The sequence below is a fragment of the Pholis gunnellus genome (genome assembly GCF_910591455.1).
Source record: "Pholis gunnellus genome assembly, chromosome: 14".
NCBI classification, from domain to species: domain Eukaryota; kingdom Metazoa; phylum Chordata; class Actinopteri; order Perciformes; family Pholidae; genus Pholis; species Pholis gunnellus.
The window spans coordinates 5,220,428-5,236,198 of record NC_136541.1 but is presented as its reverse complement, the minus strand read 5'-3'; the positions used below and the strand labels follow the sequence as shown (position 1 = coordinate 5,236,198).

The following is a 15,771-nucleotide window of genomic DNA, read 5'->3' as shown; positions in this document are numbered from 1 at the left end:
GATCAAGTCCTCAACTAAGAAACAGTGACTATACCCTTTATAGTCTGACGCCCTGTGGCGGTTCAGCAGACCCCTTAAGATATTTTTCAGAAGGATAATATGAAATGTCTTGGTTCTTTATTCAGGAGGTTTGATTTTCTGCGTCCGATCCTCAAATCTTGAATTTTGGAACTTCCCAAACAAACCTGATAAAACCAACAATGTGTTAAAACAAATTGTGCTCGCGGCTGCACTACCAAAATAACTTCCAAACCACATTAATGAAAAAATAAATGTTCTCTATGAATATTTACTTATTCCAAGTGTTCCAAGTCTCTGCAAGCTGATTTTTACACCATATCTAAATGGGCAGACACCAGTACTAACTTCAAGACAGGAAATCACACATCTACAGTACTGCAAGCAAAACTTTTTAAAACAACTTTAACTTTGTTAAAACATGCAAAATCCCTGGTGAAATGATGGTGGATCCTTTTAAACTCCCTAAACTCGTGTAATAAAGATAACAATAACCCGTTCTTTTGTGTAGCATGTTTCCCAAAGTCACAAACTGCATTACAGACAAAAGACATACAAATAAAGACACTATTTAACTCCATAAAGTGTGAGAAAGGGCAAATAATCCTCTCCGTACAATGGCAGGTAACTGACTCCAGCTGTGACACTGAATGTATCATTTGTTTGTTACATATTTGAGTGTTAGTCTTGTACGTGCTGCAGCCATCAAGATGCTGACTCTGCTGTGTATTACAGTGTTTTGCTGGTTCCATCACGTTGTCTTGTTTTATGCCTGTTATGTGGCACTGACCAAAATGTTGTGTATTCTGACATTCTGCCAGCTTTCCAATCAATTTGAACCTTAAATTAAGGAAATATTTAACGGTAACGGCCATGAAACTGAATGCTGACTTGACATTATTAATCTTAAAGAGCAGTCCCTTCTAAACCTGCGTAAACTGGATAACCGCCGCCTACACTTTGCGACCCCTTTTACGCATTTTGTTCGGTGTCGCAACAAATGTTCTGTGTATGTTGTAAAACACTAATGTCTTGTTTTCAAATAATCATTCATTGATTACATGGACACCAAAAGAATCTGAATACCAGTAAGTATGATTGTATGCATCTCTGTCTCACAGAACTCCTCCCTTGAGTTTTCCTCCTCAATTATTGAGATTTTTTCGACACTGTTTGTACTTAAGTCCTGCACCTTACCTTTTTTGTTCTTGTGGTTTTTGTTCTTTTTATCTGTCCTCTCAGGTAATTTCATTTCTTTTTTTTTTGGGATGTATTTGTATTTGTTTAGCTTTTAGCATTTTGCATAATTGTACATGGGAATTTTTTATGTTGCTGATTAACTAACATAAATTCACAGAAAAGGTCTGTCCTTTTCTTGATTCTTTTATTTGATTTGTTTGAATATTCTTTTATACAACTGGTATGCTAAATGGACACAAGTCTTGATGTTTCTTGTCAACAATTCCTCAAATTTGGGCTCATTTCTGCCGCACATTGATATAAAATATATTGTGGTCCTCAGTGGGAGGAGAAGACCGTACCTATACAGGAAACGAGCCATCCACCGAGGCCGACCAAACTTCCCAGAGGAGCCCGAGGACCGGACGATGCCCCCAGACGAACAGCCTCTCAATGGCTCCAACACCTTCGTCACCCGCCGCGAGAGGAGGAGAAAGGTTCACATGTCAGTGTGGGAGCAGAGAGCCAACCAGCTGCGCAAACGTCGGCAGATGGCAAGCAGAGAGGAGCTGTGTGCAAATCCTCCAGAAGACTCCGCCGAAACTCCCGCCCTCACCCAAGAGGCCAACCCGGCTCACCTGCCCGAGTCTCCCAATTCTGTGGTGATGCCCCTGCCGGAGCCTCCGATGTCAGTCACCATCCCCATCCCGGAGCTTTCGGCCGCTGAGCCTCTAGTAAACCTGAGCGAGGAGAAACCAGCAGGAGCTAACCACCGGGCCGCGGGCGGGGGCCGGCACAGGATGGCCCGCAAGTTCAGACCCGGTCAGGGGCTGGACGACGGGGCGCGACACAGACGGCACCGGCACCGCGACGCTCGCTCTGAAGCCAAGAGTCTGGACTGCACCCAGTCACCGCATGAGGTGCCACAAGTCAGACGGTCACTCAGCCAGGAGAGGAAGACTCTGGATGAGAGGGAGGAGAAGGACGACATGGAGGAGAAGAAGAAGGCAGAGGCAGAAGGAGGGTCAGTCCAAGATGATGGTGGAACGTGCATCATCAACCCGTACGCAGAGGTTGGAGAAGATTATCGAAGGTAAGTCTGCTCTCATGTGTTCTCAAGAATTATCAACACAGTCATGAATGTTTGTATTTCATCCCCCTTTGCGTCATATGTAATTAATTATTTGGTAAAGGCAATTTTAACTGCAATGTCACTGGATATTTTAAGATAAGATCAGAGAAGGATACAAATATACTAGAGTTCAGTATCCAAGAACCTTTGCACAATTCTTTCTGCAGAACAGATTTCCATGTCATCACTTAATCTGTTGCACTGATTTAAGTTTCGTGATCTTTTCTTTCCCGTTTCAGAGACATTCCTGATCCTCCCCAGTGTGAGCAGCTGCTGGACTGCACCTGGTCCGAGCAGGGCGAAGGCGGGCACGCAGACCAAAGCGTCCCCGTGGAGCCCGCCTTAGAGGCCACAGAGTTTACCGTGAGGGCCATCGAGTCCGAGAGCCGCCCCGTCTCCATCAAACGGGACAAGTCCAACCTGGCGGCAAGCGTGGCCATCGAAATGTCTGCGCAGCCGCTGCTGGAGCTCAAGCCCATGACAGGTAGCGCGCTGATCACTTCTCACTGCAGTCACGCTCCTTTACTGTGCATCGTAAAGTGGGATTTAGTGTCAGGATCACCGTGTGTGGGTGTTTGACATCTGCTAAGAGTTCCACAGCCTTTTTTTTTATTTTTATGAATCCATTGTGCCGGTGACTCACATTGTTCTTTCTTCATCATAGCTGTCCATGCGCAGCTAAAGCATTTTGTTCTCCCCTCTTGCACCTCTTGTCTGGGTTTTAGTGAACAGTAAAGAGTTGGAGGCATACCATTCCGAACAGACAGACAAAGACGACGAGACGGAGTATGATGATGAGGATGAGGAGGAGGATGAGGATGAGGAGGAGGAACCTCCAATTCCTCCCAAACCTGCAGCTCCGGATAGCATGTTCATCTTCAAAGCCTCCAACCCGTAAGATGCTGCAAAATCCACAAAATCCTTGTTTCTTTGCCCTCTTTCATCAACCAAAAGTAAAGATCTTCTCCCTTTGTGGATCCGCAGTATCAGGAGGATCTGTCACTATGTGGTCACTATGCGCTACTTTGAGATGACCATCCTCCTCGTGATCGTGGCGAGCAGCATTGCTCTGGCTGCTGAGGACCCCGTGTGTACCAATTCAGACAGAAACAAGGTGAGATTAGAATACATCCTTCTTATGTGTCTATAGTTTTATGCACGATCTACATTTGGATGTAGGATAATACATTTGATGTCAGAAGAAACCCTTAACAAGGTGCTAAAAGATTCTCCAACAGTGTATTATAGGTGAGCTAGAAATAACTGCTCGACTAAAGATCAGAACAAAGAGAGAGAGAGCGCACCACATTGTTGGGTCCCTCTAACATACTTCCATACTTTAAAGGATTGTGGGTGAGTTGTTCTTTTTTAAGCTGTAGCTTGTTCAATAAATACTTCGACCGGGTGCAGCCGTTCTTGCAATGCACTGCCACAAGTTGTGCAAATCAACGTATTTCTATAACCGATTACGTCAATGAGTCGCACTGACTCCTTAAAGAAGCAGTGGATGTCTGAAGTAATGGCAACAGAGTGATCTGATGGTGTTACGCTGACCAATGCCACTCCATGTACACTCATTCTTTTACACACGTTTCTCCTCAAGGAAGCAATTATTCACGGAAATAGAATGAATGAAGATCTGAGACACTACTGGGGGGGGGGGGGGGGGTTAGCTTTCAGGTTTACTGTTTGATCTCAAGTTGACATAACACTGTCAGCAACAATGTGTCACAACACATTCGGTTTCACACACATGCAAGATGAGAATCGGCAGATTTTCCTGGGAAATAGCTGCGCAGTTTGTTTTTGCACAACTTTGTGTCACAGAACGTGTCAAGAGTAGTCCACACCATCTACGTACTCGGTTGCCAGTCATTTCCCAACTATGGGATGGCTTTTTGTTTTCACCACAGACCCTGGCTCGACATCTGCACTGCTCTTGACGGAGATCAGAAGAACTTAAAGAGTAACTTAGCACCCCCTGAAAATCCGTACGGAGGAGCTGCTACCAGCTGCAAAAACACTGCAATAAATTGTGGTTTGCTCCAGAAATACATGTTTGGTCCTCTTTGTAAAGTTTATATTTAGCTGTTTTGCACAAACCAATAAGTTGTGCTGATGATTTATACAATGAAAATGATTATGCAGTACATACGTTACAGAATAGAGGTATTTAGATATGCACCATAAGAAAAGTCGTTTTTGCAAAATAATATGTATTTTTTATGTTTGTAAATTATCCAGGTCCTCCGTTATTTTGATTACGTCTTCACTGGAGTGTTCACCTTTGAAATGATCATCAAGGTGGGTAACTGAAACATATGTGGTCTCCACTTCGATGAGGCCAATCACACTTTTTAATTATTTAACGTACTCTAGATGTACTCAGAGGTGTTTTGCTCCCTGTGCGTATTTAATCTGTTCGCTCTGTGTCCTTGTGGGTGTGTTGTTTGTCCTCCAGATGATAGACCAGGGCCTCATTCTGCACGATGGCTCTTATTTCCGAGACATGTGGAACATCCTGGACTTCATTGTGGTGGTGGGAGCTCTGATTGCCTTTGCTCTAACGTGAGTCACTATATAGTGCTGCCCGCTGATGACTAATGACTGACTCACTGCAGCAAATCATTTACTGAGCGTACTGTATTGTTATAAACGACCTTCCCGTCAAAGACGCCTTTTGCAGCTTCAAAAAAATGTTACATTGCCAGCTTAAAAACTGCAAATGTGGAGGCATGCATGGTCCTGTGAAATGTCTAACTCAGATTTAAGCGTCACTTCGGTCCTACAACAAGAGGAAAAGAGATTTCTGTGTACTCTGTTTACACACCGGTGGAGAGTGAAGCTAAAAAGCCTTTATGATATTTGTTTTCGTTGACGTTCCCATTAGAGATGCATCGATCGATTAGCTGCCGGTTGAACCCGGACGGTTTTCAGCTGATCGGCCTTGATCGGTTACTGGTCGATCAGTTTTCTCTCTACACAGCGACACGGACAGTAACGTCACGTGAAGAAGACAGAAAGCTCGCAATTTGTCACAACTACAAGTCCAAAATCAGCCATGGAGGAAGAACCATAAAAACACAACTAACCTAATCAGACATTTATTCTATTGTAATTCATTCCCATGTGTGCTGATCAGAGTAATCACAGTGAACACAGTGAGTCTCGTCCTGCTTATCGTGGAGCCAATGTCAACGGAGGTTATTATGATGCGTTCAAGCATTATTCAGGAAAAATGAGTATTGGGCGTATTTGTTGTCGAGTGCAATTTGGCTTGGTGATTGGTGTGTGACAGTAAACACAGTGCAATAATACAAGACATCATTTTAAAATAAAAAATGTGAACATTTACAATAGAATAAGAATAAGAGATCTTTTCGAAGCAATTTAAAATGGATATTAGAGAGGGAATTATGACCTGTTAACCGCACTAGCTCTAAGCAGCTGATGATAGTTAATGCCAAGAATTTTTTTAATCAAAGCAAGTATTTAATAGGAATACAATCCTTTATATTGACTTTATGCAAATAATCACTATAGTGTATTTTTCGGAATGGTGGTAAAATAAATAAAAAGTGATTTGGAGCTTTGTAGTCAATGTTAGTTCTTGCATAGAAAATCTAAATCTGCAAAAATCGACTTTTAAAAAATCTGAATCCGCCAAGAAAATCGTTTCATCTCTATTTCCCGGCATGAGTGTCTCAGTTGACTTACTAACCTTTTGTGCCTTTTGTTGTACTGAGGATCGTATTGTTAATTTCTCTGTTGTGAATATAGCTGTGATTCTCCGAGCTTTGCTCACAGTGTATCTCTCTTTATGCCTCAATTTTTCTCTGTTGTTCCTGTGGATTTTGTCACTGTTGGGGCTTCCAGGAATGTGATGGGGTAAAAAATTCAGTCACACTAAATGTGAACGTCTCCCATAAGCTTCTCATATAATTGTTTTCTTATTTTCATGTGTGTGGGTTGTTTTTCTCTTTGTATTCACTGTGTTTTTGTTGTTTGTTGTGTCTTCTAAACCTCACCAAACTACAGAGCCTGACAGGTGTCATTTTCATTTTCATTTTTGCAGCATTATTAATAAAGAATAATCCAATACTCCATAAACTGGAACACATTGTGCTGCACAAAGTGCGTCCACATATCTCAGTTGAAACTCAAAACTTTACTCCACTCACACAGTGTTCTAACTTGTGTGTTTAAAGTACATATTGTATGAATATTCTGTAATTTAACGCTATGACCTTGATGGAGTGAATTCAGTTATGTGAGGGCAGTGCTTATGACCTATAATTAAATACCGTTATCCTAATTTGATGGAGTAAAATCATTTTAAGGCATCATTTCGTGATTGGAAGACACATTATAAATGCAAGTGAACTCTCTACTAATTGGTTTTCACAGATAATTATTTCAAGGGTAGAACCTGCACAAATTATCAAAAGCTTGACACCTGCTGGGCTCCGTGCAAACACACTCAGGGTGAACTTCTGTGTTTCATTGTGCCTTTTGAGATGCACATGCATTGACATTTTACTTTCAGTGTGTTTTTCTTTTTCACCGTTTTGAATGTGTCTATGCCATATGTCTTTGTACGCTAGTTTGAGTGTACAACTGTGTTCCTAAGTGCTGTTTTTACACCGTCAACAGAAACAACAAAGGCAGAGACATCAAGACAATAAAGTCCCTCAGAGTTTTGAGGGTTCTTCGTCCTCTTAAAACCATCAAGAGGCTTCCCAAACTCAAGGTTTGATAACATCTGTAAAACACTCTCCAGTATTTGGGGTTTTGGGTGTTGTTTCACAGATGTCTGACAGATTGTGCTTGCGTTGCCATCTCGCTTGTCTTTCTTCTCCGCAGGCTGTTTTCGACTGTGTGGTCACATCTCTGAAGAACGTCTTCAACATCCTCATCGTGTACCAGCTCTTCATGTTCATCTTTGCTGTCATTGCCGTGCAGCTCTTCAAGGGGAAGTTCTTCTACTGCACTGACAGCTCCATGAATTCAGAGAAGGAATGTCAGTAAGTGGATTTATCCAAACCAGTGGAAGAGGAAAACTATTACTGAAGTAAAAGAAGTGATACCACAGAGTATAAACATTCTGTAAAAGTCCTGCATTCAAAATTCAGCTTGAGTTAAAAAATATTAGGATCAAAATATATTTTAAAGTACCAAAGGTTAACATACACATTTGGGCAGAATGGCCCATTTCAGAATAACGTACTGTATATTATATTGCTGGATGTAAGTATCTCAAATGTGTATGCACTTTCCACCACTGATCTAAACCTCTCACAGTCCATGTCTCTAAAAATCCTCCATGGATCCAGTCCAACACGTCACATTACATGACCGTTACATTCCCCAGACAAAGAGGGGAGTTAAATACAACCAGAAAATGAGGAGTTGTTCATTTCGATACCACTCTCATGTTTATGAAGCTATGGTAGCAGCGAGAGACTAGCATACCTTAGCAAAAAGACTGGAAACAGGGGGAACAGCTAGCCTGGTTCTTTCCAAAGAGAACACAGTTTGCCTCCCAGCATCCAAAGCTCACTAATTTAAATTTGATATCTCGTTTGTTTAATCCACATGAAGCTGAAGCATAAAGAGTTATGGTTTTATGGCGGGTTATGTGCTACTTTTTCTTGACTTTTAAAGTGAACTTCAGGGAAACTCAGGTCAAAATAACAAGCCAACCAGCTTCAGCTAAAAATACAGCAACAACAGCAACTCAACAAAGAAGTGTAGCTCCTCAGTCTTTGCATACTCTAACCCCAGATGGCCTGTGATTGTCTGTAGGTCCGCAGATTCACCACTTAATAGTATGTTCACCTCACAAAAGCTTTAATGTCTTTCTCTTCATGCAAAGTGCTGGTTCAATCAGTGAATGAATCTGCTCCCTACAGTGGCTACTACATTGACTACAGCAGAGACAAAAAGGAGGTGAAGAGGAGAGAGTGGAAGAGACACGAGTTTCACTACGACAACGTCTGCTGGGCCCTCCTCACACTATTCACCGTCTCCACTGGCGAGGGATGGCCTCAGTAAGTGGATTGTTGCTTGAAATAAGGGATGAAAATCTAAGTGAATTAAAACATTTTGGCCTCAATAGCCTAAAAAAAGATAAATGACCTCTCTTCTCTCCCGTCTTTTCTTCCTGCCAGAGTCCTGCAGCACTCCACCGATGTCACAGAGGAGAGCATGGGGCCGAGTCGGGGGAACCGCATGGAGATGTCCGTTTTCTACGTGGTCTACTTCGTGGTCTTTCCGTTCTTCTTCGTCAACATCTTTGTGGCTCTGATCATCATCACCTTCCAGGAGCAGGGCGACAAGATGATTCAGGAGTGCACTCTGGAGAAGAACGAGGTGTGTCGCGATGAACAACATATACAGACACACACACACACACACACACACACAGTTACATTCACACATATTCATTCATGTCTGTTTTGTTTTGTTTCTGTCCATCAGAGGGCTTGCATCGACTTTACCATCAGCGCCAAGCCGATGACCCGCTACATGCCCCAGAACCGACAGACCTTCCAGTACAGACTGTGGCACTTTGTGGCATCGCCCTCTTTTGAGTACACGGTGCTCGTCATGATCGCTCTCAACACTGTGGTCCTCATGATGAAGGTAAAGCTCTCCGTACAGCACGATGCAAGATGGCAACAGTAGATACTTTAAAGGATCTTTGTTAGTCATGTTTGCATGTATCGGTGCTACAAATCGTGAGACAAGTAATCCATAACGATAAACATTTAGTCCCTGTTCTATATTTTCCTCAGCATGTGGTAATGTGATGCAATAGAGTGCTGCAGGCCAACGCACAAAGATACCACCGCATTGGTTCCCTCGTCAAAAATTGGCCAATTTGTTCATTGGATTTTGGTTTATTGCAGACAATAAGCTCTGTGGCAAACACACATTTACAGTTCTTACACATTTTGTTCGGTGATATCATCTTCGCAAATGAACACCAATTTTATGATTTTGGAAGCGTGAATACAGTCGGCAGAAAGCTAATAATGGTGATATACAAACTACACCACGGTCACATGAGTGTGAGGACGCACAACGAGGCTGTGAAGGCAGACTGGTCAGTGTGATGATGCTTTGTAGTCTCCTTTAGCGTCTTGTTTTCAAGACACGTAAAAGCTTCAAATTTCACGAATGAGATATTTAGTGACGTATTTTATGTCGTAAAACAAAACGTTAGAATCTCTTCAGCTTGTTTTAACCACAGAGCATTTTTCAGGCATCGAACCAAAAACCCATTTAACAAACCCATTGACTTAGAGACAAGGGAACATGTCTGGGTTTTGTACACATTTGGTTTTACTTGTGAAGCTCTGACCATTTATCACAGTTTACAGACCGACCTCTTGGTTCAACTTCTACCTGCTAAACTCAATGTAGGTTCTTCTGTGCAAACAGGGATTATAAGCAACATTTTAGGTGAACTCACTTTATTTTTTTCTTTATAAAACAACCAGTTTTGTTGTTGCATTTTTTTTTAAATGCCACATTTGAGACAAAACATTTCAATGAAATGAAAATAAATTTGTACGAAATTCTTTTGTTTAAATGTTAGTTTATTGTTTCAAACCAGTCAAACGATCCAACAAGCACCTGAATGTATCAAGTACCGTGTTTTTTTACTGCTGAATTTTGTTTATGACCAAACCATATGACAATAATTATATTGATAAAAATATGAGTGACTGTTCAAGGTGATTATAAAACTCAAGCAAGTTTTAAGTCTCTGCAAGAACGACTGTGTGGAATCCGTAAACATCTGATACTTCTTGAAAAACGTTTGCCGGAATTGGGAAGTAAGCAACGTTTATACAGCCTGAAACATGTGAGTCCAGCATGATGAACTTGTCATGGCTGTCAGTAAACTCAAAAGTTCTCTTTTCCTTCAGTACCACTCGGCCCCGACAGCCTACGACATGGTCCTAAAACACCTCAACTCGGCCTTCACCGTCCTCTTCTCCATGGAGTGCATGCTCAAGATCATGGCATTCGGTTTGGTGGTGAGTTTTTACTCAAGAGACCAATCAAAGACAGAAGCTATTTAAATCACACCTCGCTCCACTGATAAAGAATGTGTCTATGTTGAGTCAAATTACTTGAAACATTTTCTTTTGCCGCAGAACTACTTTCGAGATACTTGGAATATTTTTGATTTCATCACTGTTCTTGGCAGCATCTCTGAGATAATTGTGGATTTACAGGTAAGACTCTGCCAAGACACCATCCGTTTTCACAATGTTGCGACCCTTGAAATACAAATATCTAGCATTAAAAGCAGCATCCTTTCTTTCCAAGTTTCCCTCGTGTGTTACGATCCCTGCTTCCAGACACAACTTAAGTCATGTTGTGATGAATGCCGCCATCTGTGTTTTACATCCTGTCTCTCCCTTCTGTCTGCCACTCTCTCTCTCTCTCTCTCTCCCCCTCCCTCTCTTTCTCTCTCGTGTCACCCACTCTCCAACCATTCATGCGCCAGTCCGTGAACACAATCAACATGAGTTTCTTGAAGCTTTTCCGAACAGCCAGGTTGATCAAGCTGCTGAGGCAGGGCTACACCATCCGTATTCTGCTGTGGACCTTTGTTCAGTCATTCAAGGTCGGACATTTGACTTATTTCTTATCACTTTGGTTCATAATGATGCTTTTAAAACAATATAACTTTTATTCATGACGAGTTTTAATTAACTGTCTTTGCCGTCTCTTCTTCAACAGGCTCTACCTTATGTCTGTCTTCTCATCGCTATGCTTTTCTTCATATACGCCATCATTGGAATGCAGGTATCCTTTCACTAATATTTCACAAATAACATAACAGACAGACAGTCATGCTCCCAGTGGAAGTCTAACTTAGGGTTATGTACTGGACATCGGCACTACTTTTATTTTTAAGAAACAAATGCAGACTATTGACTACTGAATATACACATTTTTTCGATCCTATGTAGTCTTAGTGTTTAAGTTTCAAGACGTTTATTGTCACTCCTGTTATACAGGGACAATCGAGTCAAATGCTTTTGCTGGGAGGCTCAATAAAAGAAAGAAAATGAATAGTAAATATAAAAAAAGCATTTATAAATATGACACAATAAATATAACAGAAATATAAGAAGCAATAAAAATCTCCATCTAAGAAATATACAAACATTGAAGAGGTAACATTTTGGACAGGGGTTTTGTTCATTGATTTTACAGATGTTTTTCTATTTTTTTTTATATTTATAAGCTATTTGGTGGATTATTTTCTTAATATTGTTTATATTAAGTAGTTTGAACCATTTAGTCATCTGTGTTCCTGATTGTTTTAACGTTTTACTTGGACATTTTTTTAATATATGTAATGTAATTGAGTTCCAATGGAATGAACACAACCGGTTCTCTGCAGGTGTTTGGAAACATCAAGCTGAACGACGAGAGTCACATCAATCAACACAACAATTTTAAGACCTTTTTCAGTGCGCTGATGCTGCTCTTCAGGTGGGCTCATCAAACATACCCTTCAAGCCTCGATGCTTTCAGTTTTAATTCATTCTCTTTCACTTCTAGAAAATGGGTCTGAATTTGATGTCAACTAGGTGTCGGTTTTTTGTTTAAACCACCAGGAGTGCGACAGGGGAGTCCTGGCAGGAGATAATGCTTTCGTGTCTGTCGGGTCGGGAGTGTGAACCGGACTCCTCCATCTCCCCCCTCACCACGTCTCCAGACCACGAGGGAGGCTGTGGGACCGACTTTGCGTACTGCTACTTCGTCTCATTCATCTTCTTCAGCTCGTTCCTGGTCAGGCCTCACTCTGCTCACTCGCTTTATATATTCGGCAATTCCTCTGCTGTCTTTACGCAGTGCTTTTCTTCTTTATGTCTCTTTTATAGATGCTAAATCTGTTTGTGGCTGTGATCATGGATAACTTTGAGTACCTGACGCGAGACTCCTCAATCCTGGGTCCCCATCACCTGGACGAGTTTGTTCGCATCTGGGGGGAGTATGATCGTCTGGCGTGGTGAGACTTGGATCTTATTACTGCTGCGTTTTTCACATGTTCAGTTATATTTAGACTCGAGCAGACCTGATCAACAGTCATGTTCTGTCTTTATCCAGCAGAGGGCCGTCAAAGCACATTTTCAGTGCAATGAGCTGTTGTGTTTCCAAAAGAGCATCTAGAGTTCACTGTGATAGAAAAAGCCAACATTGCTCTTAAAATCTGTGTTAGATCTGTGTTTAATGCCACTGTTCATTGACCTCTCCACCTTCTGTTTGTCTGTGCCTCCCCTCACCTTTCCCTCTGAAGCGGTCGTATCCACTACACTGCCATGTATGAGATGCTAACACACATGTCCCCGCCCCTGGGCCTGGGCAAAAAATGTCCTGCCAAGATCGCCTACAAGGTACTGATAACGTTATCACTGTTTTCTTCAGGGCTAGGTGACAAAAAAATCCTAAATTCCTTATACTGTATATACTACAGAAAAGAGCAATACAACTTGTAAATAAGGTGGATTTAAGGGAACCAACAGAGTGTCTATCAAGTCAAAGGTAATAGAACTGAGGTTGAATTAAAAACTTTAGTTATAAGACAAATACAGATCTGAACATTTACAGAAGTTGTTCAGCTGATGTTGATCAGAGAGAAATTTCATTTTAAAACACAGTTTGTACAAAATTCACTAACGCAGATGTGTTTTTCAGTATGTGGAGTAATTTCAAATGTTCTAAAATTAAATAATCTGGGGTGGTATTTTTAGCTGGAAATGTTCACTGACGTGATTAAATGAATCTCCTTCCGTCCCTCGTTGTCTCTCAGAGGTTGGTGTTGATGAACATGCCTGTGGACGAGGACATGAGCGTCCACTTCACCTCCACCCTGATGTCGCTCATCCGCACAGCTTTGGACATCAAAATAGCCAGAGGTCCGACTCGAGAAGTAGCATGTCCAGATTGTGATATAGCATTTAAGGGTTCAGGGTGAATTTATTTTTTCATAATAGATTAATTATTTGGTCTCTAAAATAAACTTTAATTGGGAAAATGTCAAAGAAGACGTGAGATGGTTTATGGTTTATGGTTTATGTGAAATCACAACATCACATGTGAAATGTCTCACTTCACATGTGATGTTGTGAAAGATTACATTTCACATGTTTGGTTTCTATTCTTGAAAAATGACATCAATTAACTTATCGATTGATCGACTCATCGTTCACCTTCGGTTAACTGATAGTGTAACTTATTCTATTTTGTTTCAGGCGGTGAGGACCGTATCGCTCTGGATAGTGAACTGCAGAAAGAGATCAGTATCATTTGGCCTTATCTGCCCCAGAAGAACTTGGACCTCCTGGTACCCATCAACAAAGGTCTGGCTCTCAGTAAGGAGGAAATACTCGATGTAATGCTGAGAGACGAGCAGCAACAGTTAATGTAGCGTGTCTGCCCTCACAGATACGGACATGACAGTGGGGAAGATCTACGCTTCCATGATGATAATGGACTACTTCAAACTGAACAAAGCCAAGAAGCTCAGGCAACAACTTGAAGCTCAGGTCAGCTCTGCATGGTATCATCTTCTTCGCCCTGTTTTATAATTATGTATTCACAGAAAAGAGGTACATAAATTAAGCAGGTAGTAAGACAACCATGTCGATAATCACATGCGATCTATCATAATTTAATTGAACGCACAATTTGATCAACAACATAGAGAAACTCTAAATGATAAGCTATGATATGACCTTACCTTTTAAGATGAAGAAGAAGGAAAAAAGATAAATGGAAAAAGAAGAAATTGAGGAAGAATTGCAGTCTAGCAAATCAAGAATCAAGTTCCATCCCAGTTGCCCATATTTCTTAAACTTCCAAACATAACTCTTTCCAAAGTGGAAGGAATGTCTTCATTGTCTTGTCTTTGGGGTCGTCTTTGACCTTCTTAAATTTGGGCCTGAACAAAATGAAAATGCAATCAGAATGAAGCCCTCTGACCTCCGTTTGATTTGTTTTTGTTTCTCTCATTGCAGAAGAGTAGCTTAATGTTCAAGCGTCTGGATGCCTCTACGCTCCCGGAGGACATTCTGTCAAACTCCCAGACGCTGCCGATGATGGCCCACAGCGCGGGCTCAGCCCTGTGAGTCTGCGCTCATGTGCTCATCTGTTATACTTGAAATCGTGTATTTATTAATGAGTTTGTTGACTGTTTCTCTCTGTCCCAATACAGGACCAGGGGAGGCTTTGTGGCTTTAAGCCCCATCTCACCTCAGGAACTGTTTTTGCAGCCCATAAGCTCCGACCCTGATGCTGCTCAGCAGCAGAATCTGGTAAGAAAGAGGATCAACATGAGCCTACGAATATTAACACCACAACCATGTCTGAGAGCAGTGGTTCTTAACTTATGCGTAGAGGTTGTGGCCAGTTAACTGAAACAGCAATTTTCCTTTTCAGTTTCTGGAATAGTTTTTGGAGGTCAAGTTCAAGAAGATCACTTTGAAGAGTAGAACTATGTTTTTTTCTTCTTTATTATCTTGTTATTCATCTAAATATGCAGTCAGTGATTCTAATCCAATATGCTTTTTGTTGAATTCAGCGAAGATCTCCTCGTTGGTCCGCTAACTGTCTGTTCTGAAAAAAGCCTCTGGCTCTGTAAATGGGAAACAAACAAAGTGGCTCGGACCGAGACACAACACTATTAATACCAATCAGCAACTGTTAGTGCTTGTGCAGGAACAAGTCCACGGATGTATAAAGAGAAATTCATTGGGAGCAAGAAGGACGGTAAATCTGGAGGGACCGTATACGTTTACCAGAATCGCTGACTTAAGTGCAAATCAGTTGAAGCCCTGAACATACTATAACGTACTATACAAGACGAAAGAAGTTGTCAGGGGTGAGCTAGGATGTGTCGAGCCTACCAGTCAGCAGGCTTGCATAGAAAACAATGGATGTCTGTGTGTTTTCACACGTCATATGCCGCTGGTGTGTGTTGCACTGTTGCAAGAGTAATCCTGTGATCCCTAAGAGGGGGGTCCCCAGGTTCGAAACGCTGTCTTAGAGCAAGTATTGTAACTCACAAAGCAAAACGTTTAACACACCATTTAAACTGTGACTTTTCTCCGTGCCTTGCAGAGCACGGCCTCGCTGCTCTGTGTTCTTGTGTCTTTTAGTCCTCTGGAGGTTGGAACAGCGAAGGCAGATTGTCAAACTTGTTGTTGTTTTGCTGTGTCTATACTGTCTGGTTTTACTGGTCTACGTCGCTTGCTAGATGAATGGTATGAAATGATTCTGAAAAACGCACATATTAGTGTTTGTTCTTGCAGAGGAATGTGTTCGTCCCTTTAGACAGATGTCATCTGGCTCTTGTTTGTGTAGCTATTAAGACCTGAACGCGCATGACTGAATGAACTTCCAAGCTGAAA

The 15,771-nt window shown here is 41.6% G+C and overlaps 1 protein-coding gene across 1 annotated transcript in view; it reads left to right on the top strand.

Moving 5' to 3' along the window:
* LOC306706335 (voltage-dependent R-type calcium channel subunit alpha-1E-like) overlaps window positions 1-15,771 on the top strand; it is a gene marked incomplete at both ends in the record, with an annotated part of 53,012 nt that overhangs the window by 35,231 nt on the left and 2,010 nt on the right. The window contains 25 exons of the mRNA XM_079173368.1: window positions 1,541-2,290; window positions 2,569-2,813; window positions 3,055-3,223; window positions 3,314-3,443; window positions 4,574-4,633; window positions 4,791-4,897; window positions 6,206-6,217; window positions 6,983-7,079; window positions 7,193-7,353; window positions 8,242-8,379; window positions 8,500-8,701; window positions 8,810-8,974; window positions 10,267-10,377; window positions 10,498-10,578; window positions 10,854-10,973; window positions 11,090-11,155; window positions 11,760-11,851; window positions 11,977-12,151; window positions 12,244-12,371; window positions 12,660-12,756; window positions 13,173-13,278; window positions 13,615-13,722; window positions 13,808-13,908; window positions 14,380-14,486; window positions 14,577-14,676. Of these exons, the coding sequence (XP_079029494.1) occupies window positions 1,541-2,290; window positions 2,569-2,813; window positions 3,055-3,223; window positions 3,314-3,443; window positions 4,574-4,633; window positions 4,791-4,897; window positions 6,206-6,217; window positions 6,983-7,079; window positions 7,193-7,353; window positions 8,242-8,379; window positions 8,500-8,701; window positions 8,810-8,974; window positions 10,267-10,377; window positions 10,498-10,578; window positions 10,854-10,973; window positions 11,090-11,155; window positions 11,760-11,851; window positions 11,977-12,151; window positions 12,244-12,371; window positions 12,660-12,756; window positions 13,173-13,278; window positions 13,615-13,722; window positions 13,808-13,908; window positions 14,380-14,486; window positions 14,577-14,676 (3,628 nt within the window). The remainder of the gene's footprint in view (window positions 1-1,540; window positions 2,291-2,568; window positions 2,814-3,054; window positions 3,224-3,313; window positions 3,444-4,573; window positions 4,634-4,790; window positions 4,898-6,205; window positions 6,218-6,982; window positions 7,080-7,192; window positions 7,354-8,241; window positions 8,380-8,499; window positions 8,702-8,809; window positions 8,975-10,266; window positions 10,378-10,497; window positions 10,579-10,853; window positions 10,974-11,089; window positions 11,156-11,759; window positions 11,852-11,976; window positions 12,152-12,243; window positions 12,372-12,659; window positions 12,757-13,172; window positions 13,279-13,614; window positions 13,723-13,807; window positions 13,909-14,379; window positions 14,487-14,576; window positions 14,677-15,771) is intronic.